This window comes from Naegleria gruberi (genome assembly GCF_000004985.1).
Source record: "Naegleria gruberi genomic scaffold NAEGRscaffold_16, whole genome shotgun sequence".
Taxonomy (NCBI): Eukaryota; Heterolobosea; class Eutetramitea; order Acrasida; family Naegleriidae; genus Naegleria; species Naegleria gruberi.
The window spans coordinates 479544-495254 of NW_003163311.1; the positions used below are offsets into that span (position 1 = coordinate 479544).

The 15711-nt window shown below is 33.8% G+C and overlaps 5 protein-coding genes and 2 non-coding genes across 7 annotated transcripts; 4 read left to right on the forward strand and 3 right to left on the reverse strand.

The window, feature by feature from the left end:
* Positions 1-8: 8 nt before the first annotated feature.
* NAEGRDRAFT_79265 (DNA replication factor C protein) lies at positions 9-3712 on the reverse strand (the record flags this gene model as incomplete). The annotated part of the gene is made up of 4 exons (XM_002678878.1): positions 3111-3712; positions 2247-2805; positions 1528-1970; positions 9-1419 (listed from the first exon to the last, which is right to left on the reverse strand). The coding sequence occupies exons 1-4, from the start codon at positions 3707-3709 to the stop codon at positions 9-11; spliced, it is 3012 nt and encodes a 1003-aa protein (XP_002678924.1). The 5' UTR covers positions 3710-3712.
* A 450-nt stretch (positions 3713-4162) lies between these two features.
* Positions 4163-7132, forward strand: NAEGRDRAFT_66061 (uncharacterized protein; the record flags this gene model as incomplete). The annotated part of the gene is made up of 1 exon (XM_002678747.1): positions 4163-7132. One exon carries the CDS (start codon positions 4163-4165, stop codon positions 7130-7132), a length of 2970 nt encoding a protein of 989 aa, XP_002678793.1.
* A 527-nt stretch (positions 7133-7659) lies between these two features.
* Positions 7660-8019, forward strand: NAEGRDRAFT_36233 (uncharacterized protein; the record flags this gene model as incomplete). The annotated part of the gene is made up of 1 exon (XM_002678748.1): positions 7660-8019. One exon carries the CDS (start codon positions 7660-7662, stop codon positions 8017-8019), a length of 360 nt encoding a protein of 119 aa, XP_002678794.1.
* Positions 8020-8147: 128 nt separating this feature from the next.
* On the reverse strand, positions 8148-8236 carry NAEGRDRAFT_t238. Its single transcript has one exon. It is a non-coding gene; the product is annotated as a tRNA-Thr (tRNA).
* A 1359-nt stretch (positions 8237-9595) lies between these two features.
* Positions 9596-10411, forward strand: NAEGRDRAFT_2732 (uncharacterized protein; the record flags this gene model as incomplete). The annotated part of the gene is made up of 1 exon (XM_002678749.1): positions 9596-10411. A coding segment is annotated over one exon (816 nt), but the record flags the coding sequence as incomplete, so codon positions are not given.
* A 283-nt stretch (positions 10412-10694) lies between these two features.
* On the forward strand, positions 10695-10777 carry NAEGRDRAFT_t237. Its single transcript has one exon. It is a non-coding gene; the product is annotated as a tRNA-Leu (tRNA).
* Positions 10778-10895: 118 nt separating this feature from the next.
* NAEGRDRAFT_48101 (uncharacterized protein) lies at positions 10896-15602 on the reverse strand (the record flags this gene model as incomplete). Its single annotated transcript, XM_002678879.1, has 3 exons — positions 10896-14065; positions 14455-14568; positions 14987-15602. 3 exons carry the CDS (start codon positions 15600-15602, stop codon positions 10896-10898), a joined length of 3900 nt encoding a protein of 1299 aa, XP_002678925.1.
* Positions 15603-15711: the final 109 nt, after the last annotated feature.

The window sequence follows — 15711 nt, forward strand, 5'->3', positions numbered from 1 at the left end:
GACATTTATTACAAAAACTCACTAGTTTTTGCAGGACGTCTAATTGAATTTGTCATACCATCATGAAATTCCAAATACATGGTATGAATTGATTTGAGTTGAGATCGTCTTCTATTCTTTTGCTCAATAGCAACTTGAGCACTGACATTCTTTGGAGAGGCCATTGGAGAAGATTTAATCTTTTCTAACATTTCTTCATTGGTTTGTTCATTCTTCTTTTTGAACTTTCTCTCTAATTTTTCAAAGTGAAGAGCGGAAGAGATAATCTTTTTGAAAGACTCACTAATTACAACAGGATTATTTTCCTGGTTTGGAGTAGATGAGTTTGGTGGTTGTGGGATTGTTTTTTGGGAGGTTTTTTCTTGCTTTTGGTTGGATGGATACACACTCACTTCATCAAGTGGAGGATCAATCATATTTTCATGAGTTTCATTCACATAGGTCTGTTTGACATTAATTCCATATGAAATACAAATATCCAAAATCCTCTCAAAAGCAAATCTTTCCATATCATTTCTAAACAGTTGTCTCAAACCCTTCATACCAGAATGAGCCAAGGAAGAAAGTGCTGATCCGCTGTTCAAATTTGCAAAGTGTTTGTTGGAAAGGATTTGATAAATAAATGGAGAGACATCGGTGGCCAAATCCTTTACTGACATGGCTGTTGGACATGTAGAGTAATCTTCACTATCATATGTATTTGGAGTGAAACAATTCGAATGTAAAGTCTTGAAAATATTTTCCTTATGTGTTAAGCTTCTCTTGAAATCACCTTGTTGTTTTGGATATTGAATAAAATCACTGGAAATATCAAATCCTGATTTTTTACAATCCTTAAATATCTTGGTAAGGGTAGCTACACGATAGACTTGAAGTGACCTTTCCTGATGTCTGTTAGAAGTAACATCCAACATATCAGACCATTCAACCCATTCCAAAACATTAGAAATATCCTTCATTGATGAACCAGTACTGAAAGTAGGATAATTTTCAAAGCAACCATTCATAAGACTATCCATCTTATCCAACTCTCCCAACAAGTTATTATACAAGCTTAAAATATTATGTTGATATTTTGTGATTAGTGTTGAGTCTGCCTTTTTTGTTTTGAATATTATGTTCATGGCATCGAAAATATCCTTCTTTACATCCTTGGTGATGGACATCATTTCTGTTATAGATTTAGACTTGTCAAAACTCATGAATTGGATAGTATTCAAACATGAACGAATATCATTGTCAGAGTCCTTTACAAAAAGTGTCAAATCATGTCTGGACACACTGCTTAATAAATGTTCCCTCTTCAATATCATGCTCAATCTATCCACAATTCTTTGAGTATTATCAGTTCTGACGTCATCTCTTCTAAAGACAAGTAATTTACTTCTTTGTCTCAATTCTTTCAATCCAGGTGAGTAACTGTATTATATTTCACAATTCCATATTGACATGTTTATAAATTAATAAAACAATTAAAATTATTAAATAGTATAAATAAGAAACATGTAAAATAATACAAATACTCACTGATCATTGCAAATACAAATAATTGGACGCAAAAGTCCTGGATCTTTCTTCTTCTTATTCTTTTCAACTTTAACTCCTGATTTGTTCTTCTTACTCTTTGAAGATTCAGGCTTTTCCTTCTTTGTTTCTTTGGATACTTTTGGATAGGCAATTTTTAAAATTTCAGAAACAACCGACTTGTTCTCAGAGTTGTGCACTCCATCAATTTCGTCCAAAATCAATAGCTTTGGCTTTTTACTTCCAAAGACTGTTTGCATTTGTGTGACTTTTTGAATTTCTGGAATGAGTTTTTCCTTAGATCTATCATCAGATGCATTCACTTCAATTGGTTCATAACCTGCTTGCTTGGCTGCAATGTGAGCAAGAGTAGTTTTACCAATACCAGGAGGTCCAGCAATGAGGAGAATCTTGTGTTCAGGACCAATAGTTTGCTTCTTTTGAAACTTTTTAGAAGGATCATTATTTTGATGTTGTTGTTGTTGTTGTTGTTATCCTTCTTTTGAGAATTGTTGTTATTGTTTGATCTTGGAGCAAAAAAGTTTCTTGCCTTATCTGAGGATGAGCTTGTTGTTGTAGAGGCATTACTCGATTGTAAATTCTTCTTTTGTTTGGCCAATTCTGGGAAAACAATTGTATCCCATTCCTTTATCCATCTCAAAACTTCTGAATTTGTTTTCTTTACAGAATGTCACATTAATAATGGCAAAATGACAACTTACATCATCAGTTAAGAGATCCAAGTATGACTTTGGAGAATACTTGTCGACCAATAGTTCAAACTTTTTTGGTTTTGTATCTACAATTTCCACATCTCCATCATTGTCATGTTTGGATGATACTTGTTCTTTACTCTTTAAATTTTCTCTTGCCTTCTTTTTAATTTCAGTCTCGTATCTGATCCTTTTGACATCTTCCAATAGATCGTTGAAAGGTGTTTTGAGAAAACTTCTTCCAATATTTAATTTACTGGAAACATTATCGAGAGGTTTAATTTCATTGTCTTCTTCCATAAACGTCAGATAACACATATCACCATCCTTTGATCCAATGCAAGCAATAAAATCCTTGTCAGTTGGTGGCAAATCATCATAGTAAATTCCTTTAAAAGTCTCCGATTTCATATCACTACTGTCCTCATCATCTACAATAATGGATGAACCGTAAACACTCAAAGTGTGTGATGGTGGTGAGTGAAACTTTAATCTCTTCAATTCTTGTTCGGCAAGAGAGTTTCCACCACAGTGTTTTTGATCCTTCTCTTCATAATCCAAACGATTTCTTTTAGACATTTTTTATTTATTTAAATTTTTCAAAATTTGAATGGCGGCAAACAAGAAAACTAGCCGTTAACAAATCAAAAAAATTCAAATCTCACCAATCCATCCGTGAGTCTTTATTTCGATGCAGAAGCAGATGAAGGTTTAGATTTTGGTACTCTGGCATTTCTACTCTTGTTTGCTACTCGTAAATCATTGATATATTGTTTCATCATGGTATATTTGTGCTTTCCTAGAGCGTGCAGATAATTCCACGAGTAGATACCTGAATCGTGTCCATCCGAGAAGATTATCCTAATAGCATACGTTCCAACCATTTCAATATTCGATATTTTAATTCCTCTCTTTCCAAAGACAAGTCGTTTCTGTCCTCCCTCACCTTGTACTTCAGCAGAGGGACTCTCCACTCGTAGAAATTCTGCCAACAGACTTGTTACTACTAGTGATTGTGGATTATTGATAGTAAAGTGGAGTTCGAGAGTGGTCTTTTGTTTCCTCAGCTTGATTTCCTTCATTTGAATATTGTCTCCGTATGGCTTCTTTGGATCCATTGGAAGATCGATGGAGAGTTTTCTCGACTTGTTGATTTCATGTTGTTCTGTAGCTACAGTGGTTGCTGCTGGATTCATTCGTGAGGAAGCCCTTACCAAGTGATCAGGTATCGAGTGAGAATATTGTTGTATCATGTCTCTGAGTTTTTCTCTAGATGAAGATGAGGGAGAAGAATTATCATTATCGGAACAAGCCTTCTCTTGATGTTGTGTAATGTGGTTAATATTATGTGAGAAGGAGCAATGTTGTTGATTGTTGCTGTAAAAGAAGTTGAAGAAATTGTTTTTGTAGTATGATGATGGAAGCTTGTTCTTCTTTAGCAGTAAGGAAAGCTTGAGTGTTGATGCAAACATTTTTTGATAGGTTTGATTGTTCTCTATTCGTGCATGTTGAGTTGTTAACAATTAAATAATATTAAATATTATTCATTCAATGAACAGATTCTCAACCATTTCGAAATCTAACAATTATTGCTGCATACGTAGGATAACACAAGATTCTCAGGTTCATAAAGTTAAATTCTAATATTTAACGGATTAATATTCCCGCCAATTTAAAAAAGTGTTTTCTCAAAAAAAAGAGTGTGGTAATATTTTGAAAATTGCCAGAAAAGTTGTTGCAAGCTAAAAGGTGTGAAGAAAAACAAGACAGGAGAGGATTGATCAAACACAAGAATAATCGGATGACCTTTTCATCATCAACAAGAAGAGCAACAAGACTTTAATATACAGATAAAAAGGAACAACATCAGCAACCTTTTCAAATTATCAATAATACCAACACAATAATTTATTAACAACTTCATCATGTTCGGAAGTACAAACAATAAGACTCAATACAATTTTGAAACCACTTCAACAACACCTTTCCAACAACAATTACACAATGAATCAACGAGAACTCCAAACACAGCACTAAACAATCTGATCGGAAGAAAATTAATCGATACTAGTCTCTATTCTACTGATTATTCAACAACTGAGGATGCTTCAGTGTTCTATACTCCCCATTCAAACTTGGGAGGCCAGCAAGCCGACATGTTAAAGAAGAACTCTTGCCCTCAAAATCCACCAATTTCAAACACTACCAAATTTGCCCAAGCACCCTTTGGTTCATTCAATAACGAATTGAGGGGTCAATTCAAGTCATCATCTCAAATCAATAACCATACTCAAACGAGTGGTAACAATAGTTTACTTCGCAGAGCCATCTCTCAAAAGTATTCACCAAATGTTGCAGCAAACACTGTAACTTTTATAAGTAATAACACGACAGCAAGTACTGAGGATTTGGAAGATGATTGCTTTGGATCTCCAACAACACCATCCTCGTATCATCAACAGTATGAAGTTATGACTTCAGATTCTGCAACACCAGTTTCAAAGCTTAGTACGAGTACCATTTCCAAGAAATCTCCCCTTCTGACCGATGATTATTCCTCCCATCAATCTACTAATAAGAGTACAACAGGATGTAACACTTTGAGTAGTGGCAGGACCAAGTCAAGTGAGGCACTTTCATCTACCAAATCATCGTGGTCCAAGCCAAAAGCTTGTCACAGTTTTAAGATTGATAATCCATTTCTCAATGACAAGAGTCATTTAAATGAAAATTATTCTTGCTCGTATGTGAGAGAGGACAATTTCATGGCCAATCATCACTTTAATCGTCACAATACCAGTGGTCATTGTAATAATAGAGAGAAGAAAGCCATTTTTGAATTAAGCGTCAATGAAGAAGATTTGAGAATACTCGAGGAGGGTATTCCATATCAAAACAATTCATCATCCAACACAACGTGGTTTAATACTACCATTCAACCACAACAATTTTCCAATAATAAGGAAGAGACAATCAAACCAGTCAACCCAATTTCACCTCCATTTTTGAATTCACCACAAAGAGATCATCAAGGCAATTTTACCAAGAGCCAAATCGAGACTGACAAAAGCTACAATAACATTAGCAAATCTTCCACTAGTAAGGACTCTGCAAGGTATTTATCAATAATAGACCATCAACATACTATTGCATCCACCAATTATGAAAATAACAAGTTAGAGAAAATCCATACTGATCACTGTGATCCATCACATCAAATTGATACCGCACGATGTGTTCCAAAAAATTCTACATTTGAAATCAATCTTGATGGGTCGAGAAGTTGTACATCAAGCAATGATAAGCTGCAAGACTTTAAAAGTTGTATGGAAGAAGTGCAAGAAAGTGCAAAATTCCAGCCTGAAAAAAAACAAACATCATCTCGAGGCACTACATCTGCTGTGTTTTGCTCGAGTATCATCACTCATACTGCTGCTGAAACAGGAATTGAGAATAATCCTCTACTTGACGATTGTACTTTCCTACCATCACCAATATTACCAAAGGAGAGTGTCAGGTCAAACAATACATCGACTCTACATATCATTGATCATTCTTTATTGTTCAGAGACGATCAAGAAGAAGAAGAAACCAAGTCAATCGAAAAGACAACTTTGGTTAAGCCTGATATTAATAGCAGAGAATCAACACAAGGCGACAAGATGCTTCAAGCAGTTTCCATCAGAAATGATTTGAACCACTTTTCTAATCAACTCCAATTTGTAAGAATGCCAATTGGTGGTAACAAGGCTAGACATCAACAACAAGAACAACCAATGGTCACCCTAAAGAAAGTTACTACCACACCAAAGAAGAATATTCTCAAGCAAGAGATTAATAGACCTGCTGCTATTTCCGAATTGGCTTGCTCATTCAAAGCTAATGACGGATTTTTCATGAATCAAAGCATACTTCATCAAGATGATATGGACATTGATGATTGTGAGGAATTCGAAAAGAATAAGCAAAGATTCAAGAACAAGTTCATCAAGAGAAGAGCCAAACTCTTACTCAACTCTGAACAAGTCAATATCATTACAGCTAGAAGCTTGAGTGAAAATCTGAGAATTGTCACTGAAAAGGCTTGCCTTCTTCAAAAGCTCAAATTACAACTTGAAGAAAAGACCTTGGCCATCCAACGTGTTTGTGATAGAATTGTCCATGAAGATTTATCTTGGCAATTGGAAGATATCATTACAGAGTCAACAACCTTTTGGTCAACATGTGATCAAGTGAATACTGCCTCACCTTTCTCTGTTCTTCAATTTTTAAATAAGGTCTGTGAATCTGAGAATGAAATCATCAATGCCATTGAAGATTTGATTGACTTTGTCATTACCTCAGCAAAGAGAATGTGTAAAAAGCATTCTTTAAACATTAATATAATCCTAGATACAATCAGAGAGTCTGCTGCTATAGAATTATCGAGTACAAGATCATACACCCAACTCAAATCTGCTGCCAGTAAGCAGCAACAACGTTCCTCCTCTACCAAACCATCCACCACCATTAATCACCACATTTCCTCTAACTTTTCTCCAATCACATCCTTCTCCTCCACTAGTGAATATAGCCTATACTCGATGAAACCATCCAACAAGAATATCACCAATTTTGAGCATACCACAACACCTGAAACACTTGACCAAGTTTTTGATATCAAGAAGAGAAGCGAGCTCTTTGAAATTATTGATAATAACGTAGATACAGTGCTGGATATTTGTTCTGCCATTCGTCACTATGCCAGTGATGAAAAGATGGAAGCTCTTGATACTGTATTTGAGGAAAAGTTTTCAGCATATTGCAAGATTTTGGATGAAATGAAAAATTACTCTGGTATTGATTTTGATATTTCCCTTAGTGGTTCAGATGTCTGTGGTGTTTCCTTTTACTAAAGATGAATTAAGTTTCCTCTTTATCATTTAATGTGTAGCCATCTACCACCAAGTTCATCTCCATTCATTGATTGTTACACACAAAGAAGAAATAAATCTCTCCTTCTTAGAGAGACATTATTATTGATACCCACTACATTTTATACAATAAGAGCATGGATATTGATTGATTATCCAATCGATTGGAGGAACATTAATTGATCAACTAGAGTGACCCTTATTACAATTAATTGTAAACACTGTATCAATACCAATCCGAAATAGGTCATAAATAGGGTCGCAGCGTTATCAACTCAACCAACGAACCTTCAACAATCTGTTCATGAACATGCTCACTCTAGTAAGCTTTTTTGTAACACGACACGCAATGCGTGGCCTTAAAGCTTTGACCTCATTATTTTGAATAATTCCATTAAGCGCACAATGTTAAAATTGTCCAAATATGGGCAATTTTATGTTGTGGTCAGAGCCTTAAATACTCAACCAAAGATTAACTTTATTTCACACACAAGCAAACAAACAAAAAAATGTCTTTCCCAATCCCATCTCCATACCAATACGACGATTCCTTCTGCGTTGGAAACGCTGAAATCAATGAGCAACATAAGAAGCTTTTCGAATTGATCAATGCTTTGGACGCCAACAGAACTTGTGGTACCACTTTGAAGACTTTGTTGGACTATGTTGTTATGCACTTCAAGACTGAAGAAGATTTGTTTGCCAAGCACGCTTGGTCTGAATCTGCTGCTCACAAGGAAATTCACGACAAGTTTGTTCAAGATGCTTTGGGTTTGACCTCAGTTGGTGATGCTGAAATGCAATTCATCAGACAATGGTTGGTTGATCACATTATGGGATCTGACATGAAGTACAAGGGTGTTATCTAAATTCTCTGGAGAATAAAAACAATTGTATTTTTAAAGTAAAATAACCTTCATAAAATTGTTGTAATAAAGGAAATGAAATCATTGTTTTGGGAAAAGGAAACCAGGTTGCTAAACACCAGATAATTAAAAGGCGACTGAGGGAATTGAACCCTCGACCCTCAGTTATCTCAGCATTACTGCCTACAAGACTGATGCACTACCACTGTGCTAAGCCGCCTTACATGTAACTGAAAACATTTTAACATACATACAATATCAACACCAACCTTTATCGGCCAAGTGAACCAACGTTGAATGTTTTAATGATAATAATATTCTTATAGGGAAAATAATGTTATGAAACATCAGATTTATACTTTAGATATTGCTTGAATAATGTATGAAGATATGAAATTCACACCACCACCTTGGAAATATGATTTTTCAGAAGCTTTTTGGATGGAACACAGATCTTGAAATCAAATCGATTCACTTTCGTTTCATTTGACTATGGTGGAATGAAATTTTTGATAAGTGTAAAAGTTGAACTTTGGATTTGAAAATAATATTATTGCTTGCCATTCAATTCGTTTTGATTTGTTCATTGATTGTATTGGTATTAATCTGTTCCATGTCTATTGTGTGAAAGAGAGAAGGAAAGGAACAAGACACCACAATAAATTGAATACTCAACATTCAATAGACAATTTGTAAATTAAAATTGATCAAAACGTACTTTACACTATTTTACACTATAATTTCAATTAAACTTTTCAAATTCCTTTCCAAAATTATTATTCCGAATATTTCTCCCATTTCCTTTCCTTGAAATTACAAAACATCACAAAAAAATAGAACAAAGTTGCAACTAGATTTATTTAATTTCTTCTGCATGAAACTCTATCTCTCAAGATCCTTCTAGAAAAAAGAGAGATCATCACAAGTAGATAAAGACAATGCACACTAAAGATTTTCTCTCCTTTGTAAATTCTTCCGAGCCATGTACTTCAAAAACTGGCTTACCATCATCATCAAGTAATAATAATACAACAACAACTACCACTACTAATAATACGAATACAAATACAAATAATAATAATACAACAGCAATAGTAAATAATGGTATTACACCATGGAAACCCTATTCTATTGATACATTTTCTGCTAATTTTGCACAACCTTTGAATAGTAATTTTGCTAGTGAAGTAACAAATCAACCTTCTGTACAAAGTTCTTATCCGAATAGTAGTTGTATTAATAGTGATGTAAATTCGGATGCTTCACGTAATTCATCTCAACCTTCTTCTTTCTATGATTTCTTATTAATTAATACTGGTCTTATTTCATCGCCAACAATTCCCTTCTTGGCATCACCTTTTGATCAGAATGATCAACCTCTTGTTAGTATGTATCAATATTAATTATATAATTAATCGTCATCTTTAATTATTTTAATACAATTTTGTATACAGTACAAGGAAGTAAAGTTGGTAAAAAACTAATCTTTACAGTTGGACCTAATGGGTTAATGCCTGGAGAAATGTGTGAAGGTCATATTAATATACCCTATGATGATTTGGAGCTAGTAGGAAAATATGTGGGAAGTGGAAGTTTTGGACATGTTGTAGTTGCAAAACATAAAGTTACTGGAAAGAAGTATGCTCTCAAAATGATCTATCAAGATAGTAATCATTTGGAATTATCTCAAAAGATGGAATGGGCCGAGTTTGCAGCCATTTACTTTTGTGATCACTTGTCATTGATCAAGGTTCATGAATGTTACTATAGAAATTTATGTTTTTATATGCTATTGGATTATTGTAATTGTGGAAGTTTGAGAGATATCTTAAAGGTAGTGCCAGTGGAAAATATCACTGAGAGAATATTATCAGTTATTGCAGAAAAGGTTTTAATTGGATTGGACCATTTGCAACAAAATCATGTCATTCACAGAGACATCAAACCTGAAAATATTCTTGTAAACTATGACAAGACAATTAAGAAGGCTGAGATTAAAATTGGAGACTTTGGACTCTGTGGACACAAGAAATTGGAGACTGGTTCTACATTTTTCAAGACAGTGAATGGAACATTTATCTATAGATCTCCAGAAAGACTTTTAGAGGATAATTACAACTATACAAGTGATATTTGGAGTCTGGGAGTGATGGCTGTAGAGCTCATAGTTGGAAGTCACCCTCTCATAGATATGGACATTACTGATAGTAATAGAGACAACCTCTATCAAATACCAGAAATTATAATGAATGCTGTAAATAATCACAAGTTTGGAAAAAATTCTGAGAAGGTTCTGAGTGAAGAATTTAAAAATTTTGTAAAGAAGTGTTGTGAATATGAGCAACAGAAGAGACCATTTGCTCGTGAAATGCTCTCACACGCTTGGATTAAAAAGTTCAAAGACAGAGATAATGATGTTTTGTTTAGTGAGTGGCTAGCCTTATTCTATCTCAAAAAGAAGAATCAATTCAACATTCCAGCAGAATCACCTAAAAATCAATTGAACGCCTTTACTGGATTCAGTCACCATAAGTAACCATTTCTTACAAGAATAAACGCAACACTACAAGAATTATAATACCAGCTAAGTCAGCTCGCAAGCGTATGTAGTACCACTAACAAGTGCTGGTTAAATTCCTTGCTTGCACGATTTGGCCTTAATACTATCTTAATCACCAGCCCGCGTAGCAGAGTGGTCAAATGCGTAAGACTTAAGATCTTATCCCGAATGGGTTCGTGGGTTCGAACCCCACCGCTGGCAATTCCTTTTGACATATTTCATTTTTTTACAACAATGTACAATAACAACAGCAGAATTTACTATTGAGGAAGGGAGACTGAGATGGTGAGTTTATTTTTGTGAGAGCATTTAGAATAAATCAGTTTGATTTAAGGAGCGATCTAAGCTTTCCAAGTAGGTTAATCACAAAACAGATTAAGAACGGAATGGTCCATATAGTATCATCCTGTTCCTCCTCTTTTTTGGTTGTTTTCACAGTTGTGGGATAATGTTGATCATCCTCTTGCCTGCCGTGTTGATGAGATTCCTTTTCCTTCTCTCCAAAATATTCCTCAGGTTCCTCAATATCATCATCCTCTTGGTCAACTTCCTGGTCATCCTCAATATCTTGTTCTTCCTTTTTTTGAGCTTCTAATGTTTCTGGATCTTCTGAATAGAGTGTTGGAAAATGCTTACAAAAACACCTTAATGACAAGCCAATATTAATCACATATTCCAAGTAAGATTTACCATTCATTTCAACCACTCGAGGCTTAAAGTATTTACCATTAATTGGCAACATCATGGAATTATACATATTGTCTAACTGAATTCTCTTACGACGTGTTGACTCTGGAAGAAAATCTGAATTGGAGGAGAAGGCTTTGAGATTCACAAGGCAAACATTATTGCTAATAGAGTTGTAGTCAAAGGAACATAGAGTTAATTTGATTGTATCCTGGAGAGTTTTGTTTTCTAACAGCTCAGTAGTGCCGCCACTCTTTTCATTCATATAAATTCCAAGTGCAAATTTAAATCCAAAAACTTCGAATTGATCTCCAAATATCCAAGTTTCATGAGTTTTCATACAGACACGAATGACACATGTTTGGATAAGGGTTGGGAACTTGTTTGCCAATGTGTAAATAAATGAAGGATAATTGGTTGAAGAAAGGTCCTTTCGTCCATTATGAATAATTTCCTCATTAAAATCTTGAATTGGTTCGAATTGTAAATTTCTCAATCCTACCACAAATTTGTAAACTAGAAAATCATCATTTCTTGAATAAGGTTCTAAGAATTTCTTTTTTACATGATAGCTCATGACCCTTCCATTCCAATTAATTTTTCTGCTATTGGAAAAGTATGTTTGGGGTTCGAAATCATAATTACACATGACAATATCCACCATTCCCCTTTGCTTAGTTTCTGGTTTAGTTTGTTGTAGATTAATTTTGAAACTGTCTTTAGTGGAATATAGCACGTATTTAGGATTTGGAATAAACTCAATACACCATTCGTATCCTAGTGCATTAAAAGTTGTGCTTGTATACTCTTCATTTCTCAAATATTGATCAAGCAAGGGAACTTTAACCAACACTTCATTCAATATAAATTCCTTTCTATTAAACAAATTTGTGAAATATTCCAAATCTTTCTCAAGAATTGGTGATGTCTCAGTACTAGGTTTAAGAACCTGAATTGTCTTGTGTGAGTGTTTGTAAAATTCATGCCCAATTAGAAACTCAATAAAACTATTCATTATCTTCTTGGCTGGAATGAAATGTTTTAGAGCTCCTTTTGCAATTTTCACAATATCGAACCCAGAGAATGATGTTAAATCCTGTTCTCCACTGATAAAATCAGTAAACAGTCTTTCGATAATGGCACTCGTCTCATCTGGAATGTCATTTTTCAGCATTAAATAACTAAGAGTCTCAATAACTGTAGAGTAGTATCCCAAATCAAGTAAAATTGGTGCAAACTGGCAAAAAGCTATTGAGGATCTTCTGGAAATGTTCTCCAAATATCCAATTTCAACCTTGGTGAATTCAATTTTCTTTTCATTCCACATCTTGTTAATTACTGGGAGAATTGAAGTGGCATCCCTAAGGTATGAATCATATCTGTAAGATTTGAGGAAAAGTTTGCAAATTTCGTCTAGATTTGGAATATCTTCAATTTGGTTTCCAAAATGGTGAAAAAGGCCAATAATAATTACATATGCTTCTTTCATATCTTGTGATTTCACTCTTTCCTTCACAGCTGACACTACTGAGTCAATTTTCGTATAGTCAAGTTTAGGATATAAAAGATTGCGCTTATCCATTTTTTGAGTCTTTCGTATTATGCAAACCTTTGGTGTTTCCTGACAAAATATGGAGAATTGTGAACCTAGTACTGAATCACTGAAGCAATCCCAAAGCAAAACCCTACAATTCGTAAACTTTTTCAAATGTTCAATAGTTTCTAATGTGAGATCAGTATTGTATATAACAATGAGATCGTCCAATTGATAAGACATTGGTATAATTTTCTCAAAGAACCCATCTTGTAATTTTGAATTTTCAAATGAAAGTTTTTGTAAATTGACTGCTGATAGTAACATGTCAGAGAATCCACGTTCCATACCAGTTATTTCTCCACTAAATTTGATGGTGAGTAGAAATTTTGGGAGCTTACATTGAGAATAATCATTAATCATTTCAGGAACATGCAAAATTAAACTATGTAAATTGGAGAAATTTGTCAATTTGGAGAAGTGATGAATGTTTCCATTATTCAGTTCCAACTGGAGATACTTCATAGTATCCTGTGGCAGCATATCAACCAATGATGCACAACTATTATTTGAATGGAGCTTTTCCAATTTGCATTCTTTCATTGATTCTAATTGCTTTCGAATAAAAGTATTTGTGGATTTATCTTCACCATTTACCACCAATTCCACCAAGTTTTCACATTCAAATTCTACATTATCAATGGCATTCTTCCCATAGTTCCAACTCAGCTTTTTCAAATCTTTTGTAATGAAAGACTTGACAATATCAATATAGTCATCACAATCAAAATTTCCGATTGTTAAAGAATGCAGAGAAAGATTTTCATGTAATTTGGCAAGTATTTCCATGTCTGTGAGAATAACATGTAAGGATTCCTTAAAGTTCAATTGTAAAGTTGCTAAATTAGACAGCTTGCTCAAACAATTCAATAATGGATCAATCACACGACTAGCATTTGATATTGAAAGTGTGTTGATTGTTAGATTTTCAAGAGTTGGTGCAAGATTACTCAAATTCATGTGCCAGTTTGTGAAAGTTTGACTCGTTGTGAAATTCCAAATCAATTCGAGAGTCTTCAAGTTTGGAAATGAGTTTGATTTTTCGAATACTGAATAGAAAGGACCATGGATTGCATAATCATTCTTATAATTATAATCATAAACCAATTCCATTTTCTTAATTGTTTTAGAATATTTTGAAAGTGCCATCTTGGCTGCTTTGTCATTATACGGTATAAATTTCAATTCTGTTAAATTCTCACACTGCTCTGTAAATTGTGAAACAACCTTATCAGTTATCATCACAGTTTCAAAGGAAAGGCATTCTAGTGATCTAGGAAAGTTCATTTTCGTGCAACTCAAATCATCTTTATAATATGAATGGCCCAGGTAAGTGAAAGATATTTCAAGTTTTTTGAGATTTTGAAATTCATTGAAAAATTGAAAACTATCCAATTCCAAATCACAAACTGATAAACTTTGTAAAGTTTCCAATATTGGGCTCTTATTAGAAATCCATTTGGAAATAAAACCTGCACAATTATTCAACAAACCCTTCCCAAATTTTAATTCTTCAACTTTCTTCAACTTTCCAATTTCAACCAATCCAAAACCTTGAAATTATTAAAATTCTTGCAAGAAAATTCACTCAACTTACCATCAACCCGAATATTATTTAATTTTCCCTCGAAAAAATTACAATCAATTCTTGTCAAATTTTCCAATTTGATCAAATAATTGTCAATTATTTCACACAAAATCCGATCGGTGGCTGAGGAACGAATTGTAAAGGTTGTCTTGTTGTGGATCAGATAATTATTCACCCATTCGAAAAAGTGTGTTGAAACCAATCTCAAATTAAATAAATGGTGGTTTTCTTTCAAGAAGCAAAACACATGTTGAATGAAGAGTTCTGCAGGTAATTCCAACAGTTTCATTTTTTTCTTCTGGAATTGCAAGATTCAATTTCAAAGATTGATCAAAAGTTGCAATTATTTGATGATAAATTGATCAATAAAGTTATTTCTTATTATCTATCAAATTCTGATGGAAGGAGACAAGCAATTTGCTCTATAGAAATGGAGCGGTATTTTATTCATCTTCATCACTTATGCAATACCAATTCATTTCATTCCATTTTCTCAATTTTTTAAATCCAAAAGAAGTAATCAATGAGCTTTCCTTGATACCAATATTTCTCAATAATTTCAGTACTGTTTCATTTGTTTCTGCATTAAAATTATTCCATAAATAATCAATATCATCATCAGAAAAGTAATATCCCAAACGATTCAAATTCTTGAAGGTTTCATTCTTTGCCAATATTTCAACAAAATCAATATCAACCACTTGCTCCTCATCAATTTCATCACCTTCATTATAAACTGAAAGATCTCGTAAATTTACGAGAATATTTGATTTGGCAAGATATTCTAAATCTGATATTGTTGATGGCATGGACAAGTGTAAAGTATTAAGGTTGGAAAAGTATTGGGAATCTGAATAAAATAACTTGAACCCATTCAAGCAACTATTGGCTTTGTGAATTTCCAAACATTCAAGAGATTTTGCGGTCGAATTAATGACACTAACCAAATGGTCAGAACCGTGTTCTAGTTTGACTTTTCCATTTATGAGTAATATTTGGAGATTGCTAATATAGTTGGATTGCATAATTTCATCAATATCACGAACTTGACTCAAAAATTCTAAATATGTCATATTACTCAATGTTTCATTCTCTGAAAGTGATAAAACTCCCTTATTCGATATTTGAAACAGTGTTAAACTTTCTAACATTGGCATTTTGAACCTACAAACAAGATCGGTAGCAAAGGATGAACAATCAAAAGTTAATGATACTAAATTTGGACATTCGATATTGATTTCCTCATTTTCCTTCTCACTACGCAAT